Source organism: Aquila chrysaetos, chromosome Z (assembly GCF_900496995.4).
Source record: "Aquila chrysaetos chrysaetos chromosome Z, bAquChr1.4, whole genome shotgun sequence".
Lineage (NCBI taxonomy): Eukaryota > Metazoa > Chordata > Aves > Accipitriformes > Accipitridae > Aquila > Aquila chrysaetos.
Window position 1 is genome coordinate 17,083,786 of NC_044030.1, and position 17,963 is coordinate 17,101,748.

The following is a 17,963-nucleotide window of genomic DNA, read 5'->3' on the forward strand; positions in this document are numbered from 1 at the left end:
AGTTAACCATCCTTCTTGCTATCTAAAATAAAAACACCTTTTAAACTTAATGCAACGAGATCAATAACTTCAAGGTTATCTACTGTGGCTGCAAGTTCAGCTGAGCTGGAGTGTGTGTGTTATTTTACCTAAGTACCTCTAAAAAGATTTGTTGAATGAACTAGTAACAGAAAGAACTGTCTAATCTATCACAAAACTGCAGAATGTGAAATACATTTTGTAAAGCTAGTAAATCAAAGCTAACCATCTCCAAAGTGTCAATGTTCATTTTTATTATGGACAAAACCACAAACAGAAATCAGAAAAAAGCATGTGTAAAAATACCACCTCCATTATTATTTGTTAACAGGAAAACAGTGCATTCCAAAAGCAGCACAGTGAATTCTGAAGCTAATTTTTCCATCTACGGTTGTAAAAAAATACTTCCAATTGTAAAAAGTCTTGCACAGTGTTGTCAGCCTAGAGATAATAATCAATTCGCAGCAGGCATAATAAAAAACCACAACCCACCCACTCATAAAAACACAGCTGTCCATGTGCACTGAAATCAGCCCACACAGAGATGGCTTATATAATTTATTCCTGCCCATCCTGGAAGAACCAAGTAAAGAAGCTGTTAAGACATGCTAACTGTTCCATATAGAGCTCAAATATCTGGACACCAGAATCCAAAGTTACGCTTTTGATAAGGCAGACTAGCATTTCCACAGCATCTAAACATCCATGACAGAAATTCACAGGTAGCCAGCATACCATAAGGCACTGGATTTTTTAAACATGCCAATTTTCACAGTAAACATCAGAGCTCTGCTTGTTGTAAGAGTTTAGAGGGTTGAGACCATGTCACACATAAGTAGATCCATTTACTCCACTGGAAATAAAAATTGAGTAGAAAGCATAGACGGAAAAATAAGATTTTTCTGCAGACTCAAACCTTGAAACCAAAAACATACTCACCTTTATTTGACCACGGTTTAGTGTAAAAACTCTTCCTGAAGCTAGAATATGTAGTTGTAGAGCCACGCTCAAAGATGGGATCATTTTCTTCTACAACACATGGACCTTTTGTTCTTAGAACCTCCACAGTTAAACTGAAAAAGCAAACACACAAAGAGACTTATCTGAAAGTATTTCTAATAAGACACATAGCAGATGTTTATAAGGCAGCTATTCAGATTTTTCCTGCCACAAGTCAGAGTTTGTACTGTGTAACCAGGTTTACTGATTACATTAACATGTATTTTAATAGGAGAATGCAGCAAGAAATCATTATCCTATTCAGCCTGTGCAACTAAATTTGCTTTTCTGTTTTTCTAAGATACAGTACAGACAGACATAATTAAATACCTTAAAAAAAAAAAAAAGATTGTCTTTTTAATATTCAAGAAAATTATTTTGCAAAACCATAAGAGCATGTCCATATCCTTTTAGAACACTTTTCAATTCTTTTACCAGGACTGCTCTATCCTTACACCTTGGCCTAAATCTGACACTAGTAATACATTTGGGGAACTCAATAATTTGATAATCTAATACGTTAAAAAAGCCATATTCTCAGCAAAGTTACTGAAAAGACTGATAGCTAAATAAAGCAGCAATGTGCAAGATGCAAAGACATAGCAAATCATAGTGACAACTGAGTAACAGTAAGCAGACACAGGCAACTGTGAGAAATGAAGTTAACTAAATAGAAGACATTTGGAAGTTTGACAAACACTCAGTATTCATTCACTGTAATAAAATAAGACATGTTCCTCTCCATCTCCTTCTCCAGAAACATTTTTCATAGAGAAAGTTTGCCACTGCTGAGATGCAGGTAACTGCTGCTCACATTTTGCCACATATTTGCACTGTTTCCTAAGTTAGGATAGTTCAACTCTCAACACATAAATGCACTTACATTTGTCCCCATCCAAAGTAACTGTTCTCTTTTCACAGACTAAGCAGCAAGGTAATACATACTGTCCATGAGTTAGACTCAGAATTTGTTACCTTTCTTCATCCAGAATAATTGAGCCATCTTCTGCTACTTTCACACGGGGAGCTAGAAGTGGACTGTCCTGACTCTCTTCCCCATTCTCTGCTTCTTCCTCATCTTCTTCCTCATGATGAGGAGTATTCTTCTCTTCCTGTCTACATTTTTAAGAGACCAAGCAAAAACATTACTTTTGTTAGTGTTTTGAATTGCTGCTCTGTATGCCAGACATTCAATGATTTAATGAACCACCCTGCAATACAACCCATCAGCAAGTTAGTCAACACAAACTCTGGAATATGCTTTTCATTCTATTGTAAAATGGACAAATCCAAAACCATATTGAAAGCAAAATGCTTTTTAACCACCCTCCCCTCCCAAATTACAATTTGTTATAAATAAGGGCTGTGATATTGAAACAGTAAAAAAAAATACCTACACTGTTAGTATTACCACAGAAACATTGGGTTTTTTTAAAAAATACCAGAAGACTTTTTGACTATAAGTACTTCCATAACCAAGACTTACTCTTTCATTTGACCCAGTGCAGAACTTTTTTCTGTTCTCTTTTCTTCTGCCAGTGAAGACCTACAATTTTATAAAAAGCTAGAGATGAACGTTTGTACACATACATTTCTGCTTCATTCCACAAAACCTGCTTTTAGTGGATAATGGACAAAGAAACAAGGCTTTTTTTCAATTCTTTGTACCACATCTAGATTTGAGTCTAACTGAACAACCACCACTGCTTAATGAATTTTGATTATTTTTTTTTTTGTATAAGCAAGGACAAAAAAAGATATTTCAAGCAGTAATCCATTGTAAGGGTACAGGGAATGCGAGACCACCTGGTTCAATACCTGCTTAAGTGTAAAAGAAAAAAAAACCAAGAAAAGTGATAAATAAAACACACAAGCACACAAACATTAACAAGCTAGTGATAACAGACAATAACAGAAAACTCATCTGCTACTGAGAGGAAGAACAGGACTTGGATAGCTGTACTTATGTGTATGTGATTATTTTTGGTAGTTGCAGGTAAAAGGCCCTGCTCTGTCTGTGGTGGTCTGTGCAGCCAGCAGCATTAGCGTTCCCTGTGTATGCGCACCTCTGGGATGCTCACTCAGCCTTGCTACTAGCGAAACCTGTAAAGGGAACAGTAGCAGCTACATCCATCCAGCTGGAACGGAGAGACCTTGTGGGTCTTGCAGTGCATTTTGCACTTCAGCACCTAGGAAGGAGAAATGCTTAGCTTCCTGTAGTCCACTACATTTGGCCGGTAGTCATAACATCCCTAGAAGCCATAACTAAAAATTTAACAGCAGCTAGTGTCAAAAAAAAAAAAAAAAAAAAAATTTCTATTATTCGGCATTTGTGCAGAGATAAGTCAACACTGGGAAGAGGTTCATGTTTTTATATTTCAACAAGTACCCTAATGTCCGTTCTCATTTCTGTGTGAAGATTGAGCAGACGTGAAAATATCTAGAAGCTTTTGTTACCATTGCAACAATACTGCAGCTGTGCTAATACTACAGATTTAAGAATTCTCCTTTTCACAGTTATTAAATTGGTAGAAAGAGAAAAATCATTTAACCTAAGGAGAGAGAAAGAGAATCATACTTACTTCATAGGATTGTTTTCTGGCAGATAGTATATCAAGTCTCTCATGGTCATTTTAGAACGATCTGGTGGAGAATGTCCTTCAGTTATTGGAGGTCTGTGTTTCAACTGTTTCCATATATAAAAAAAAAACCAAAACCTTAAATTCACCCTGAAAGTACTTTATGTTTCACAAATTATATTTTTCTTTGTTTACGAAGCACTCCATCCATGGAGTTTTGTTGCTTCCCCACCCCCAACAACTGAAATAAGTTTATCTTAATGTCCCCCTTTGTCAAAGAGGATGCCACAGACCCTTAAGTGACTTACCCTCTCAGAGAAATTCAATACTTGGCACAAGTAGAAGTGAAAAGCTATTCAAAATTACAGAACTCTGTTGTCAACAATCAAGTTGAAAAGCTTACAGCATACTTCCCCATTGTATTACGAACTGTGAAACTTTTACAATTGGAATGTTGACCATAATATAATAGCAGGTCTCATGTCAAAAAGGCTTGTGGGTCTAATCAAATGAAAAGATATACAATTTCTTATGAAATCTGTATTACAAGGGTACACAGTGCTACTACTGCTTATAAACAGACTAAACCCATACAGAGTTATGGGATATCATAGACTACTAGCAGTAAGCAGCTGATGATCATCAGAAAACACAACTGCAAAGAGATAACGTATGTTAGGTGAATCACACATCTTTGCCTTTCACAGATCAGCACTGCTCAACACAGAGGCCTACCATCCGCTCCTTCTTCAGCTCTTCTTTAAGCATTTCTCTTAACTTCCGAGCTTTGAGGATCCTTTCACGGTCAGAACACGGTCGTTTCTCTTTTACGGTAGCAGGTTTCATAGGTAGCTTTTCCTCCTGTGCTCCTGATCTTTCCTGCGTTGGTCTCTCCTTGAGTGGGGAGGGTACATTCTTCTGCAAGGTATCATCATTTTTTTGAGCAGCTACACCTACAGTTTGCTCTTTGTTCACCGATTTTTTTAGTGGGGAAAACTGTGGCACTTGTGGCACAGGTGTTTTCTTTTCAGGCAGCATGGGAGACTTTAAAGAGCTTTCAACATTACTCTTTTCTGATGGAGAGGAATCCTTCTGAAGTGAAGCACTGCCATCAGGAGCCTGTGATGCTCGCCTCTGTGGCTTTGATGCAGAACACTGAGCAGATGAAGGTCCAGCTCTGGGTTTGACAAGATTGGGCATGGTGGAGATCCGTTTTCTTCTCTGCGTAGGCATCTCTGCAGGTTTACTAGCTTCTCCGGCATCATTTGAGCTATCAGTCGTGTCACTGCTGGAAAATTAAAAGGGTATCTTGAAATACTTTACCAGTGAGAGATCTGTAACTCTTACTTTTAAGGTATGTTTATGTACCATTCACTATAAACATATTGTTATAGGAAAATACAGTTATATACAACCAATCTGTAGCTGGTACTTTCTCATAAACTAATCAGCTATAAGAACTGGTATGTTGTTTTCTAATCTTAATTACTATTAGTGTTACTGTTACAAGCTAGCTGAACAATAACACTAAACTCACATGTTCCTTCCCCCCTTGCTGCCCCCCCCCCCCCCCACCTTTTTTGGGGAGGCTCTCTACTTTCAGCTGAGAATACCAGATATCATAATACAACAAAGCTTTATAAAAAATAACCCACATGATATAGGTGACAAAAACATTTTAATAAAGCTATATGCAACAAATAATTTAATGATTTTTATTACAATCAATCTGAACATTCCTCTTAACACATTTTCAAGTAGATGATATGTGAACTGTGAATTAAAAAAAAAATTCAGCAGTCAAACTGGCTGCTGTTATTCTACTGCTCACACTTAACGCATCAAAAGTAGCCTTTTAGAAGCAACAACTTTTAGCTTCCCTGGAAAGCTTTCTTATTTAAGTATTTTTTCCATCCCTTATGCAGAAAAAATTTTCAAAGTTCAAGCAAAATTGCCAACCATTATTATGGTCTTCCTCAATCTGCAGACTCCTTCAGTGTTTGGCTCCTTTGGCTGTTGCTCACAGTAAGACTGTAGCAGAATTATAACTGAGTCATAAAGAGTTTTTTTTTTAATTTTACATTGTAACTATGCCTTGTTTCTGTACATAAAGACAACCACACCCATGGTTCACTTAGACATCTTCTAAAACAGTCAGAAGCACATGCCTTTGAAGGAATATAAGAACAGCATAAACATACAGTGAAACTTTTCCAAATCCTTTCCAGCTACTGCCTGCAACTCAGGCAAATGCTGCAGATGATGTTTTTGTCTTTAACAGCCTCTGTTAAATGGCTGAATCAATTTGTCCCCCACTAAGTTCATATACATTTTTAGTACACAGAACATCCCTCAGCAAGGAGTTCAGCAGCCTTACTACATGGTGCCTGTCTGTGTGTTTTGAATGAGACCCTTGCGAGTTCCATTCAACACCTGGTTTTTGTACAGCAAGAGACAGTGGAAAGTAATTCTTCATTCACCTTCTCCATACCACCTGTGGTTTGTGGAGTTTTTAATCAGAGCGCCACACCAGATTTTTGAACAGTTAAATACATCTTAGCAGAAACTCTATTTAAAAAAAAAAATAAAAAAATCTCATGCTCAGAGAATTTTCATTTCCCTGGTAATCAGCAAAACCCATTCCGCATTCAGAAAACAAAACAAAGGAAAGTAACTGACACTACAGATACAGGTTTGAGCAGCTACAAAGAAATGCCTTAGGTTGGAAGGATAAATATGCAATATATTTTCACGTTGGCCTTTACTTTTCTTGCAGACCACACAACAAACACATTGTGTTGTATGTCACCAATTACTGCACTTAGGAAATCAAATTGTGTGACTTCCCTCAAACCTACTCTTCCTCAATCTTCAGAGACACCCAGGTGGCCAGTCTTTAAAATGCATCATCTAGAAAGACAGCTCCTCAAGAAGCTAATATTGCCCAAGCTGCAATAAATCCCTAGGCCTGCTTTCTCCTATTTGGTTGCTATATGCCTTCAAAAGTGACCAAAAACTTTAAGAACCAGATATTCAGTGGAATGTAGGGTGACCAAATGGGGGCAAGAACGGAGCGGCTTTCACCTGTGCCTTTTCTACTTGTTCCCAGGACTAAAAGTTCACCTAAGAGTCTCCCAGCAGTTTTATGTTGGGTACTACCTTCTCCCTCCAGCTATGCTGTGAAACCCACCACAGTGCTCCAGCGGTCCACATGTCTCTTCTTCTAAGTGCATCATTTTCCAAACCTGCACTTCTCCAAAGAAGCTCTTTCCCAGCCACATCTCACACATTTCGCTGTGTCAGCAAACTGAAGAGGTTTGTACATTCAACACGAACAACTTTCATCACAGTCTTAAATTTCTTATAACTGCTATACTTTTTCTTTGAAACAGCAGTATGTGGTTTTGTATGCTTGGGTATATTCCACATTTATTGAGGAAAATATTTTATGAGCCTGTTACTTATATGGCAATGGTCTATTTTTTGAGTCATGTGAATAGATCCCTTAGAATATTCTTCCTTCAGAATGGCATTGGTGTCTAGTTTTGAAAAGTACAATTAGATTACACTGAACCACCCATTAAATTATAAACACAAGAGTCTTCGATAAGTCTGCTGAATCAGCAACAGTACCACGTAACTGAAAAATAGCAAATGTATCTGCATTTAAGAAAAAAGTATTGGATAACAAAAGATCCAGTAACATAATCTCTATAACACATAAATTTTGTAAATAAAATTTGAAGGAAAAACATCATTATAGCGCAACACAAAACAAGTATAAAAGATGTAAGATACAAGTTGAATGAAAGGCAGCATGGGTTTACTAAAGACATGCCACGCCAACTAGTCTGACACCTAAATTTCTAGTCACAGGAAACAGAAGACTGTAAGAAGACCTTGTACTATGTCACAAAGGACAAGTTTCAACTAAAAGAATAGAGGTATTCATGCAAGATGCAAAACCAACTAGTTAAAAGAAGTAACAAGGTTGTTCTGAAGAGCAATCATCAGACTGGTTAAATGTCCTGAAGAACTGGTCTGTACTGCTTTTAGCAGGGAGAGTTAATTTTCTTCACAGTAGCTCATATGGTGCTATGTTTCAGATTTGTGACCAAAATAGTGTAGGTAGCACACCATGTTTCAGCTATTGCTGAGCAGTGCTTACACAACATGAGGGCCTTTTCTCACGCTGCTGCCCTGTCAGCGAGTAAGCTGCAGGTGCACAAGAAGCTGGGAGGGGACACAGCCAGGACAGCTGACCCCAACTGACCCAAGGGATATCCCATACCACCTGGTGTCATGCCCAGCAGTAAATGCTGGGGAAGAAAGAACACAGGAGGACATTTGCGGTTATGGCATTTGTCATTCCAAGTAACCACTACATGGATGAAGCCCTGCTTTGCTGGAGATGGCTGAACGCCTGCTTGCCGATGGGAAGCGGAGAATGAATTCCTGATTTTGCTTTGCTGGCACGTACGGCTTTTGCTTTACCTATTAAACTGTCTTTATCTCAACCCACAAGTTTTTGCACTTTTGCTCTTCCAATTCTCCTTGCATCCCACAGCAGGGGGGATTGGGGGGGGGCTCGGGGGGCACAAGGAAGCAGCTGTGTGGGGCTTTGCTGCGAACCAGGGTTAACCCACAACAGGGAGGTCCTGAAAGACTGGTCCTAGGACCAACCTCATCATGCCTTTCCATTGCAAGAAAAAGCACTGGAAAAATTAAACAATCAAAAAGGAAAAACCCAGAAAGTTCTCCCTCCCTAATGCATGAAGAAGTGAATACAAACCAGGAAGTGCTCCAAGAATGCAAAATCAAAGTCATTCAGTTACAGAGGGCAAAGAATTTTTGCTGTGCACAGCAAACTGGAGCTCCCTGCTGCTGCAGTGCCAGAAAAACTGAGTATCGGACCACACTAGGCTCCTCCTTTGCAGTCTTAACTTATATATTATTTCAAGCACCTGCAACGCAACTGCAGTAAAGAAATGTGGGGTTTGCTTAGGTTGCAAATGCGTCAAGCACCCAGAAGATATTGCCCGATTACCACATACACAACTGTCACTCGGCGCCGACCGGAGGACAGTGCAGCACCTCTATTTCAGGAGGTCTGCAAGAGGAGACAACTCCAAACCAAAGTAGGGACACAACCAGGAGGTGACAGGCCGTGACAACAAGCGTTACTGGAGAGCCTGCTACCGCTACATCCCCGGGGCCTCCGAAGGCCGGCCGGGGGCGGCTCCCCCCACCTCCCCTGGCCCGTCCCACTCCCAGGGATCCACGGCCGGGCGCCGGCAGCGGCCCAGGCAAGACCCCGCCATGAGAGCCCCGCGGCACGACCCACCCCACTCCCCTCCGTACCCGCGGGGCCTCGGGAGCACTCACCTCTCGGCCCGCCGCGCTGCCGGCGGGGCCTCCGCCGCCGCTCCCGCCGCCGCCTCCGCTCTGGCAGCCACTGGGGAGCCCGAGCCCGAGCCTTCCGGGTCCGCCGCGCCGCCGGCGCCCCTGCCCGCGGGTCGGACGTTGGGCCGCACGTTGAGGCGGGCCCGGCGGAACATGAGGCCGGCAGCTCGCTCCGAACGCTCGGCAGAGAGAGGCAGGCACGGCCGGACGGACGCGGCCGCCCGCGAGCTCGGCGTCAGCGGCGCGCGGCCTGGTAACGCCGCGACGCTCCGACGCCTCGCGGCATGTCACTCGCCTGCGCGCCCGGCGCGCCCCGCAGCGTCATCAGCGCGCGGCGGCAGGAAAAGGAGAGGCGGGGGGGCACGGCTCGCCCCGCGCGCAGCGGGAGGAGGACTGGGCAAAATCATGATGGACGCCGAGCACGGAGCCGGGGCGGCCTTCAGTACCTCAGCGGCTCAAAGCCCCTTTCCCCCCTTAATTCAGGCGTCTCGTAGACGGCTTCCCAGGCGTTAGTTTTGCCCACGGTGATCAGTGCTTTGGGTTGTTTTTCTTTTTTTTTTTTTTGTTTTTCTTTTTTTAACTCTCTTCGGTGGTTTTAACGGACAGCCGTCTGCAGCGATTTCCTTTTCCGCTCGGTTGTTGACCAAAAGCCACGTGCTCCTACACAAGGGTATTTCGGAAACTTATTACCTTCCTTCCGGCGTACAAGTCCAGCCTCCTGTGAAACCTCCCGCCCCCGGCCACACCGCCGCCCTGCCTGGCTCCGAGGCCGAGCCAGCCGGCCTCGCGCACCGCGGCCTTTCCGCCTCTCGTCACTTGCCGGAACCTCGATTCTCCGAAAACTGGCCGCCGGGAACGGCGCGGCGCGCGGCACCCTTTCCGCATTCACGCCGCAACACCTGCGGTCGAGGTGACAAACGCGCGCCCGTGGGGCGGGCGCGGGAAGGGGAAGAGACGCCCCCGCCCCTCCACGGCCCCTGCGCCTGGCGCTGGCCACGCCCTCCCAGACGCGCGTCAGCAGCGCGCAACCCTCTGATTGGGTCAGGCCTTTGGGGGGCGTACCGCCCCCCCGCGCACAGCAATGACGTCATGGACCGGCGAGGGTTCATAAGGGCGTCAGCGGCGGGCGGAGCGATAGAAGGTTCTGGCAGGCTAAGTGGTGCTCCGTGTGTCAGTCGGTTGGCCGGCGGTGGCGCGCGGCCCAAGCGTCTCGTGATGACCCGTGAGTGCCGGCAAGGCTCAAAGGGGTTGCTGGGCCGGGGGGGGCCCCGTCGGGCAGCGGGGGGGATCGGCGGCGGGCCTTCGGCCGGCTCCAGGCCTGCTGAGAAGCGCGGCCTGGGCGCGACGCGGAGGGCAGCCCGGCGGTCGGTCACGGGGCGGGGCGTCGGCCGCGGTGTGGTGCCGTTGCCGGGTCTCGGTACTTGTGGATTTGGCGTCCCCATGGCGGAATCCCGCGGCGAGTGCGTGGGCCGCCGGGGCTGAGGCTTCCCACGTCCTGCCGTCGTCGTTCCTAGGCTTAGAGGAAAAACATCCTCACCCCCTCCCCTGGCGTAGCTGTGTTGGGGGGTGGGGAGGAGGGGGAAAGGTGGCGATCTGCTGGAGCAACAGTAATGCTCAGTTTCGGTCCTGGCTACTGTCCAGTCTGTAAATAAAGGGCTGTTATATCGCTGCCAAGCACTTAATACTACGTTGCTTAAATGGTGGTTGTGAAGGCTGTCGTTGAAAGGGCGGCAGGACTTGCTAATCATCGCCTAACTCAACAGTAACGTTGGTATAGCTACTCTAAAATGGCGGAGAACTGTGAACCAAACCTAGAATGCTCTGGCCCTCCTAACTGGTGGGGTTGCTGTTTTGGCTTCTGTGTATTACACTTGGAAATACAGATACTGCCTGTGTTTAATTGAGGAGGTGCTTTTACATTCACACTTAAAAATACGTAGCTTCAAAGCCACTGTACTGCTGGAAGTCCAGATAAAGGCCTGGATCATAAGCAGTTTGTGCACAGATCAGACCTTGAATGTGAGGAAGAGGTGGGTTTATGGCTTTTGTTGACACCCCCCCTCCCCCCCCAGTTCTGTATGATGCTAAAATAAACATAGCTTGAGGTTAAAAAGAGGCACAGTGTCTCACACCTGAGCATAGCAGAATGATAACATTTCGTTTTAGGATGACCTAGTTTAATGCAGTGTCTGAAATTCTAGAGGTGTGGTTGTGGTGTGCTACCATACAGTTTACTCTTAGCTTTAGTACATGTTTCTGGAGTTCAGTGCTTTGTTGTCAGTCAGGCCTGGAGTAGGTCCTGTGATTTCAAATGGACATATAATAAAATGGAATAAGAATGGCTTGCTTATTTACAACTCCTTAACTGTGCCTCCCAGTTCATAAATTCATGGTACTTGTTGCATTGCCAAATTTCAGGGTGCCTGAAAACAGTAGACTTGTGAAGATGGTGATGGCCAGATGAATGGGAGGGGGGTTTTGTCACTTGTATTCCATTATTGCTTTGTTCTTGCATCAAAAGGCTCTGTTTACTTTTGCTTTCTATTTTGGGGACATGGTGGCAGGCACTTTTCTTCTGCTTTAAGTTCTGACATATGATCAGATCCTTTGCTGCTCAGAAAGAACTCTAGGGATGATGATCTCAGTAGCCAATCCTTACTGCCATTCTCTTTGACCTCCTTATGGTAGAGATGATTACTCCTTGTTCCAGTGCTATTCAGATGTCTTTTGCTTATATTTGTTTTCAAGAATACCTGCATCTTGGAGTTAGAAGAGCAGGGACAGGCTGAACTAAGGCATGTGTCTTGCAGAGGCAGGCCAGGATGGGAATGCTCAAGCATACATATAAGCAGCAAGGGTGTACTGGCCTTTATGCGGCAGTTCATGCTTGAATTTCACATTACAGGAAGCTGAATGGTTTTCTGTCAGGACTGGACCACACTTCATGGAAGATTTAGGCTGATCTTACAGAATGTAGGAAACAGCACCGTCTCCCTTGGAGCTAGGGATACTCGTGCGGTATCCCAGGTGAAGCACTGGGCCTGAACAGTCCATGGCAATGTTTTTACTTGGAAGCAGGGATGGTACAAGTAAGTTTATTTTCAAATAGTTGTTTGGCGCTGTATGCCTTGTGTGCATACTGTATTGCTCTACATTTATACCTGCTCTGCTTTGCTGAGCAGAAGTGGCAGCCAAGCTTTTCAGTGATGCCGTTCAGTTTGGTTCTTAAGTTTACAGTCTTACCATGTGTGTGGAATAACTCTACATGTAGACACCCTGCACAATGTTTGCTTGGAAAGGAAGTGCTTAACCTTAAGGGTGGAGGATAACTGCTATATGAATTCTGATGATAGCAGTGTGTTTTGACTGCCTGCCTCTTTTTCTTTGACGTAAAAGAAGATGCTTCATTTCTTTAAGCACCACAGAGAAAGAGCTGTTTCATTGCTGCTAACTTGTTCATATGACATTCATGCCTCCTGAGCACAACAAAACTCAAGAACCATTTATAGCATGGAATGTATCATCTGCTCATGAGTCATCCAGTTCTAATCAACAACAGTACTGCCAGAGATAGATAGTTGTTTTACTTCAGTTTTCTGAACAAATAGTGGCCCTTCTTCTACATGGACTTTGGGGACAGGATCTCACTGAGTGCTAGTGAGGAGGATGGAGCAGGAGTTCTCTTAGCTTTTTCAAAAGGTAGTACTTGATGTTCTCTCACAGATGGATTATATCTTTCAAGGCGGGAGCAGCCCTCAGGAAGCAGCAGTCATAATACACTGTTTTCATTTGGGCTTCTGGCACCTCTTGCCAGACAGTATGCGTACTGGTGTGAAGAATGCATAGAACCCCTGCTTCTGCAGGGTTGCTCTTGTCTACTTGTTGACATGGCAGGTGCCTTTATCAGCTCAGAAATGGGGTGAGTACAAAGCTGTGGATTGTATCAACAGGTTGCTGTTTAAAATTGACCTAGTCCTAAACTGCTTCCCTATACCTGAAGTTACAGGCACCTGGAGAGATCTCTGTCTTCAAGATTGGAAGACAGCATAGGTGTAGTCTTCAGACTGGAGAGAGACTGAAAAGAGGCACAACGGAAATTATGGGGAGATGGAGCTTTCATTTTTGAGTGTAGAAAAATGTGATCATGTTTGTTTGACAGCACAAGTGATTATGCCTAGTGTGTCTGGAACATGTTGAGTCCAAAAGAAGCAGAGCAAGAGGAAGTACCAAGCAAGTGAACCAGCTCTGGCAGGTTAGAGCAGACTAGAACTGCCCTAAGGAGGGGGATACTAAGAAAAGATTGTCAGCTAATGCAGAAGAGTTTATAATTGTGATGGCTGTGGCCATTGCCTGGAAGACCCTGAGTATTTAGTTGGAGAGTTGCATCTGCTCTGAGCAGCAGTTGTGTTGTGCTGGTTCTGATGTCAAGCCCTCGGGAATGTTGTCTCATCAAAAAGATTGCATGCCTAACTTGCCAGCAGTTTAGGGTGTTGGTAGTCCTGGGGAAAGCTGGCTGTCCCCTGGAGAGCTGTCTTCTCTACTGGCAACAGTGATGTGGTTTTGTGTCTTTATATATATATATATAAAGTTACTCTTCTCACTTTTGTTGAAAGTGGAGCTAAACACTTGCTAAGGCCATGCTTAATTGCTGGACTTCATTTCAAAGTATCTTTTGAGGTCACCTCTTTAATAGTATTTGAGTATAATTAACTGAAGGGACTAAAAGCCCATCACAAGCAAAGTAGGTAGAACAACTATAACGGTGCCCTTGCTGCCAAGTTAAGGGAACACCTACACAGAGAAACTCATAAAATGAGTAAGATTGAAAAATACAGAGGTTGGTTTACAATGAAATCTAAAAAGCACACATGGGAAAGCAAGCTATGAACAGAAGCCTGTAACAGTGCATGGAAGGAACCTTCCTGAATGCTTGTTTGCCAATTTCTTCAATAGCATGAAAATACTCTTGCATGTGAACAGCATTAGGGTTGTCCACCCTGTGCAGGGACATATACACACACCTGTTTTGGGAAAGTGGTAAGTCGTTTTATTCAGAACAAGGTGTCTTGATGAGGAACTGGAGTTCTGATTGTGTCTTAACTTCAGCTTTGTCAGCCCTGCTTCTTTTGCAAGGGTCTTTGTGGTATGTGGTAGGTAAACAAAATCTTGGACTGAAGCTCCATAGCTGGTGGTAGCCTCATACTGCATATATGTCAGCTGCCTTGGAGCAAAAATGAATTAAAGCTGCTTGTGTACTATGTGGCCTTCTCTGCTTTCATGGTTCCCAGAGTAAGGTAGCTCTAGTATTTGATAGTGCTAGTTGAGCTTCAGGGGTATGAGTGCCCAATAATACATTATTAATGCTGTGTTAAGTAGTTTAGAGGACTTTTATCCAGTAAAAAGTAAAGCCAAAGTTCCCATATGTATTAACTATACTGGTTGTCTTCTAAGTAGCATCTGCAGAAGTGTATTTGTTCTACAAATACATGTGAGGCCACTAACTGCTTTAACTAAGTATGAGCAAGACTTTAAAAGTTCATGGTGCTTGACCATGGGATGTTATGGAATCTGTCAGTGATTTTGTATGACAGCACTACAGACTGAAAGGAGGTAGATGTTTCTGGATTCCAAATACTTACAGCCATTTGCTTTTTGATTTCTTAGAGGGCCTTGGGAAGAGTTTGAGGAAGTTTATAAACTCTCAGGCTGCCCTCATTTTAATGCTGTTCTTTCAGTCTAAAATTGATTTGTAAGCTGTATCAGATGCTAGAATCTGTTTGAGAGAGAAAGGATGGCACCTCTTTGGATGCGTTATTGTCATCATTTTGCCCAGGCTATGGATGGGATGGTCTGCCTTCAGTCTTTTATGGGAAACTGCATTGCGTTTCTAGAAGAAATGTGGGAATGGATTTTGGTGATCTCTTGAACATGACCTGTAGAAATATAAATGTGAGAACTAACAGGCTTTCATGCCTCCTACTGTGCGCTGGAGGGGGAGACTGTGATGGAAGTTAATGCCAACCACAGAAGATACTGCTGTATCAGCTCTACAGATTGAGCCAAACATTTCCACCTTTATAATAGACTTCTACACAGGCAAACTGTGTGTAAAAAGTGGTAGTACCTGTATAGACCATATATTGTCTTACAGGTGGGAACCAGCGTGAGCTTGCCCGCCAAAAGAACCTGAAGAAGACTCAGGAGATCCACAAAGGGAAAAGGAAAGAGGATAGCTTGTCTGCTTCTCAGAGAAAACAGAGGTAAGATCTAGTAAAGTTGAGTGAAATGGTTGGGCAAAATAGGAGGGGAAAATGGGTCAGAGGGAATCCAGTGTCTTAGCTGAAACAGCATTCAAGTATTTTGTTTTGATTCATGGTCCATTCACATGCCAGAGCATAAACCATGGATGTAAGGTTTTAGTGTATCTGCTGTTAAACAGATTTATTTTTGGTAAGACCTGTAAAGCTTTTATTTCTTTTGAGCAGCTTTTTGCCTGGTATGAACAGGAAATGATCATATAATAATTTCTTGAAGATGTTTGATCCACTGTGTCCTTTACTTCTAAAACGAAAAGAATTATATGAAGTCTACTAATAAAGTAACTTGTCTACCTCATGGGGTACTGTACTGAAAAAAACAGGATAATAGAAACTATGCTCATGGCTAACTGAGAAGTTTTATACTGATCTTTTACTGTTCTTGAAATGGGGGTTGCTAAAGGGTAAAAACAAGCTGAAGGAGACTCTACTTAGAAAAACAGTGAGCCAGTATCTGAAATCCAACTTTTTTTCTTCACAGAGATTCTGAAATCATGCAGCAGAAACAAAAAGTGGCTAATGAAAGGAAGTCTCAGCAGGCAGGAGGAAAATGAGCTGCCTGTATGGAGAAGATAGTGCACCACTTAAGCAGAAGGGCCTAGAAGATTCCTAAAAGTGTCTGGCCACTAAATGATTAAATGTCTGTCTCAGAGTTGTTCAACTAGCATTAGTTTAGAGTATTTTCTGGTTAGCATAGGCTTAGTTGTCTGGAGTGCTGTTTCAAAACTGACTGCACTCTTCTGCATGCACATGAATAAAAGTACCAAGCAATAGCTTTAATCCAGCTTTTGCTGCATTTGTTGGTTTCACTTAATGTTTCCACTAACAATGAACTTCTGGACCTACAGCTAGACCAGATTTTCTTGTGTTAGTTCCTGAAGTACAGCTTCATTCAGAATGGAATGCACTTGTAAGATGTGCTTAACCCTACAGAGGTCTGAACTGTAAATCTCAAATTATTTTTTCAATAAAATGTTGCATGAAATACTGTCTAATCTGAAATGGTTATGCTTGATAATCAGTTGATTTCCATCACAGTAACTTCTGAGAAAAGGACTTCACTGCAAGGTTCAAGCAAATGATTTATTTGAACTTCACTTACAGACTTAACATGCCACTATTGCAGGTTTTACAGATAAAGTGGAGGAACGCACTACTGCAATTTTTTAAGGCAAGTGTCATACACTAGTACAACCACAAGCACACATGCATTTATAAACTTAAAGCATAAACAATATTCACTTACCCCTCCAGGTAAGGGCTGTCAATCCCAGGGTAGCTACCTCGACCAGCGTCCTGATCAAGGGGGGGGGAAGGGTTTCCTTCACAAGCCAACTGTATAGTTGAAGTGACTCCCCCATTTCCAACCTGAATCTTAAGAGTTTTTATCCCCTGACTTGTGGAACGGTGTGTATGACTATGAGTGGATTATGATATATGCAGAGATGGATTATGTATATCTGAGTGGAGTTTCCCCTTATCTTTCCTTTGTTGGTCTGTGATTGTTTGAATGCACAAGGTTGTCATTTGAAACTGAAGCTGAAACCCTCCAGGTTTTGGGGTTTTTTTACCTTGCTTCCTCAGGCAACTGAATAGTGGTTGGACTGAGATTCAGGGCATACTATTTGTTAAGGGATTTCAAGGCTCAGTTCAGGTTTTGGTTCTTTGAATGGCACAGCCACATCCCTGTTTACTTTAGGGTTTATCAGACAGCCCAGGGCTAAGCTGTCTACACAGCTCCCCGTGAGTCGTCTCTGCACAGAGACAGGGCCTCAAGGCAACCCAAGGCTGGGTCGCTTTTGTAACCCCCCATGAGTCGCCTGTGTGCACTAGACATGGTGAAACTCGTTTGTGAACTATGAGCCGGACAATCCACACAGTTACCAAGAACACAAAGAACATGGAGAATGCAATATGAGTACGTAAGTAGAATAATACAAGTAAGATTTATAATATAAGAAACGCATATTGTAGGTAATATAATACGCACTGGTGAGTCTGTGCTATAGAAGATGATGCCTATGGAGTTGCAGACATGACTGGCGTATGTAACTGACTGTGAACCTATGACTAACTTGAGAGGAGCTGCAGGCTTGAAGTCGCTGAGCTGCAGATGTAAGCAGATCTTGAAATCGCTGCTTAAACTAGCCTCAAGAATAAAACTCGGGCTGAGAGAACATGGCGCTCGCTTTAACAGGCGTGCTTGAGCGTGCTGGCCGACGTAGAATGCGTTTCGAGTCTGCAGAAGGAGAGCACTTTGAAGCCTTTGCTGGCCTAGGCCGTAATGGATCCGTGTGCATTTATTATTTATTATCAGGCCCCTGGCACGTCTCGAGGGGAGTCTGAAGGGAGAGGTACCTGGTTCTGGCCATGCAATACCTGCGGCTGGTGCGAGACTGAGCTGACCTTTCTGCTTGCCGATGGCTGGCTTGGTCTGGGTTCCTGCGCTCGAGCCGGCCGGGCTTTTCGAGGAGGGCGCGGGGGGCACTTGGTCGAAGCCCCGGCAGGGTCTTGGGAGAACGCGGCCTCGCCGACAGCGAGACCGGGCGCTTGGCGAGCGTTCCGGCTGGCCCCCCGGGCAGGCTGGCGGCGGCTACGGTAGCGGGCAGGGCGGGGCCATCAGCGCTGACGCGCGGGGGGCGGGGCC

General features: G+C 43.8%; 2 protein-coding genes across 10 annotated transcripts in view; one reads left to right on the forward strand and one right to left on the reverse strand.

Moving 5' to 3' along the window:
• Nucleotides 1-9,388, reverse strand: part of BDP1 (B double prime 1, subunit of RNA polymerase III transcription initiation factor IIIB) — a 58,660-nt gene extending 49,272 nt beyond the window's left edge. For 5 of the 9 annotated variants that reach the window (XM_030005031.2, XM_030005029.2, XM_041120736.1 and 2 more), the window contains exons 1-6: nucleotides 8,982-9,386; nucleotides 4,332-4,884; nucleotides 3,600-3,703; nucleotides 2,504-2,563; nucleotides 1,993-2,133; nucleotides 958-1,091 (exon numbers count right to left, since the gene is read on the reverse strand). In XM_030005031.2, coding sequence (XP_029860891.1) covers nucleotides 958-1,091; nucleotides 1,993-2,133; nucleotides 2,504-2,563; nucleotides 3,600-3,703; nucleotides 4,332-4,884; nucleotides 8,982-9,154 — 1,165 coding nt within the window. In that variant the 5' untranslated portion in view covers nucleotides 9,155-9,386. Of the gene's footprint in view, nucleotides 1-957; nucleotides 1,092-1,992; nucleotides 2,134-2,503; nucleotides 2,564-3,599; nucleotides 3,704-4,331; nucleotides 4,885-8,388; nucleotides 8,439-8,981 lie in introns of those variants that run through there. The other 4 variants (XM_030005034.2, XM_030005028.2, XM_030005030.2 and 1 more) reach the window with 4 other exon arrangements.
• A 643-nt stretch (nucleotides 9,389-10,031) lies between these two features.
• Nucleotides 10,032-16,301, forward strand: LOC115337054 (small EDRK-rich factor 1-like). Its single transcript, XM_030005038.2, has 3 exons — nucleotides 10,032-10,221; nucleotides 15,151-15,259; nucleotides 15,798-16,301. Exons 1-3 carry the CDS (start codon nucleotides 10,089-10,091, stop codon nucleotides 15,868-15,870), a joined length of 315 nt encoding a protein of 104 aa, XP_029860898.1. The 5' UTR covers nucleotides 10,032-10,088; the 3' UTR covers nucleotides 15,871-16,301.
• Nucleotides 16,302-17,963: the final 1,662 nt, after the last annotated feature.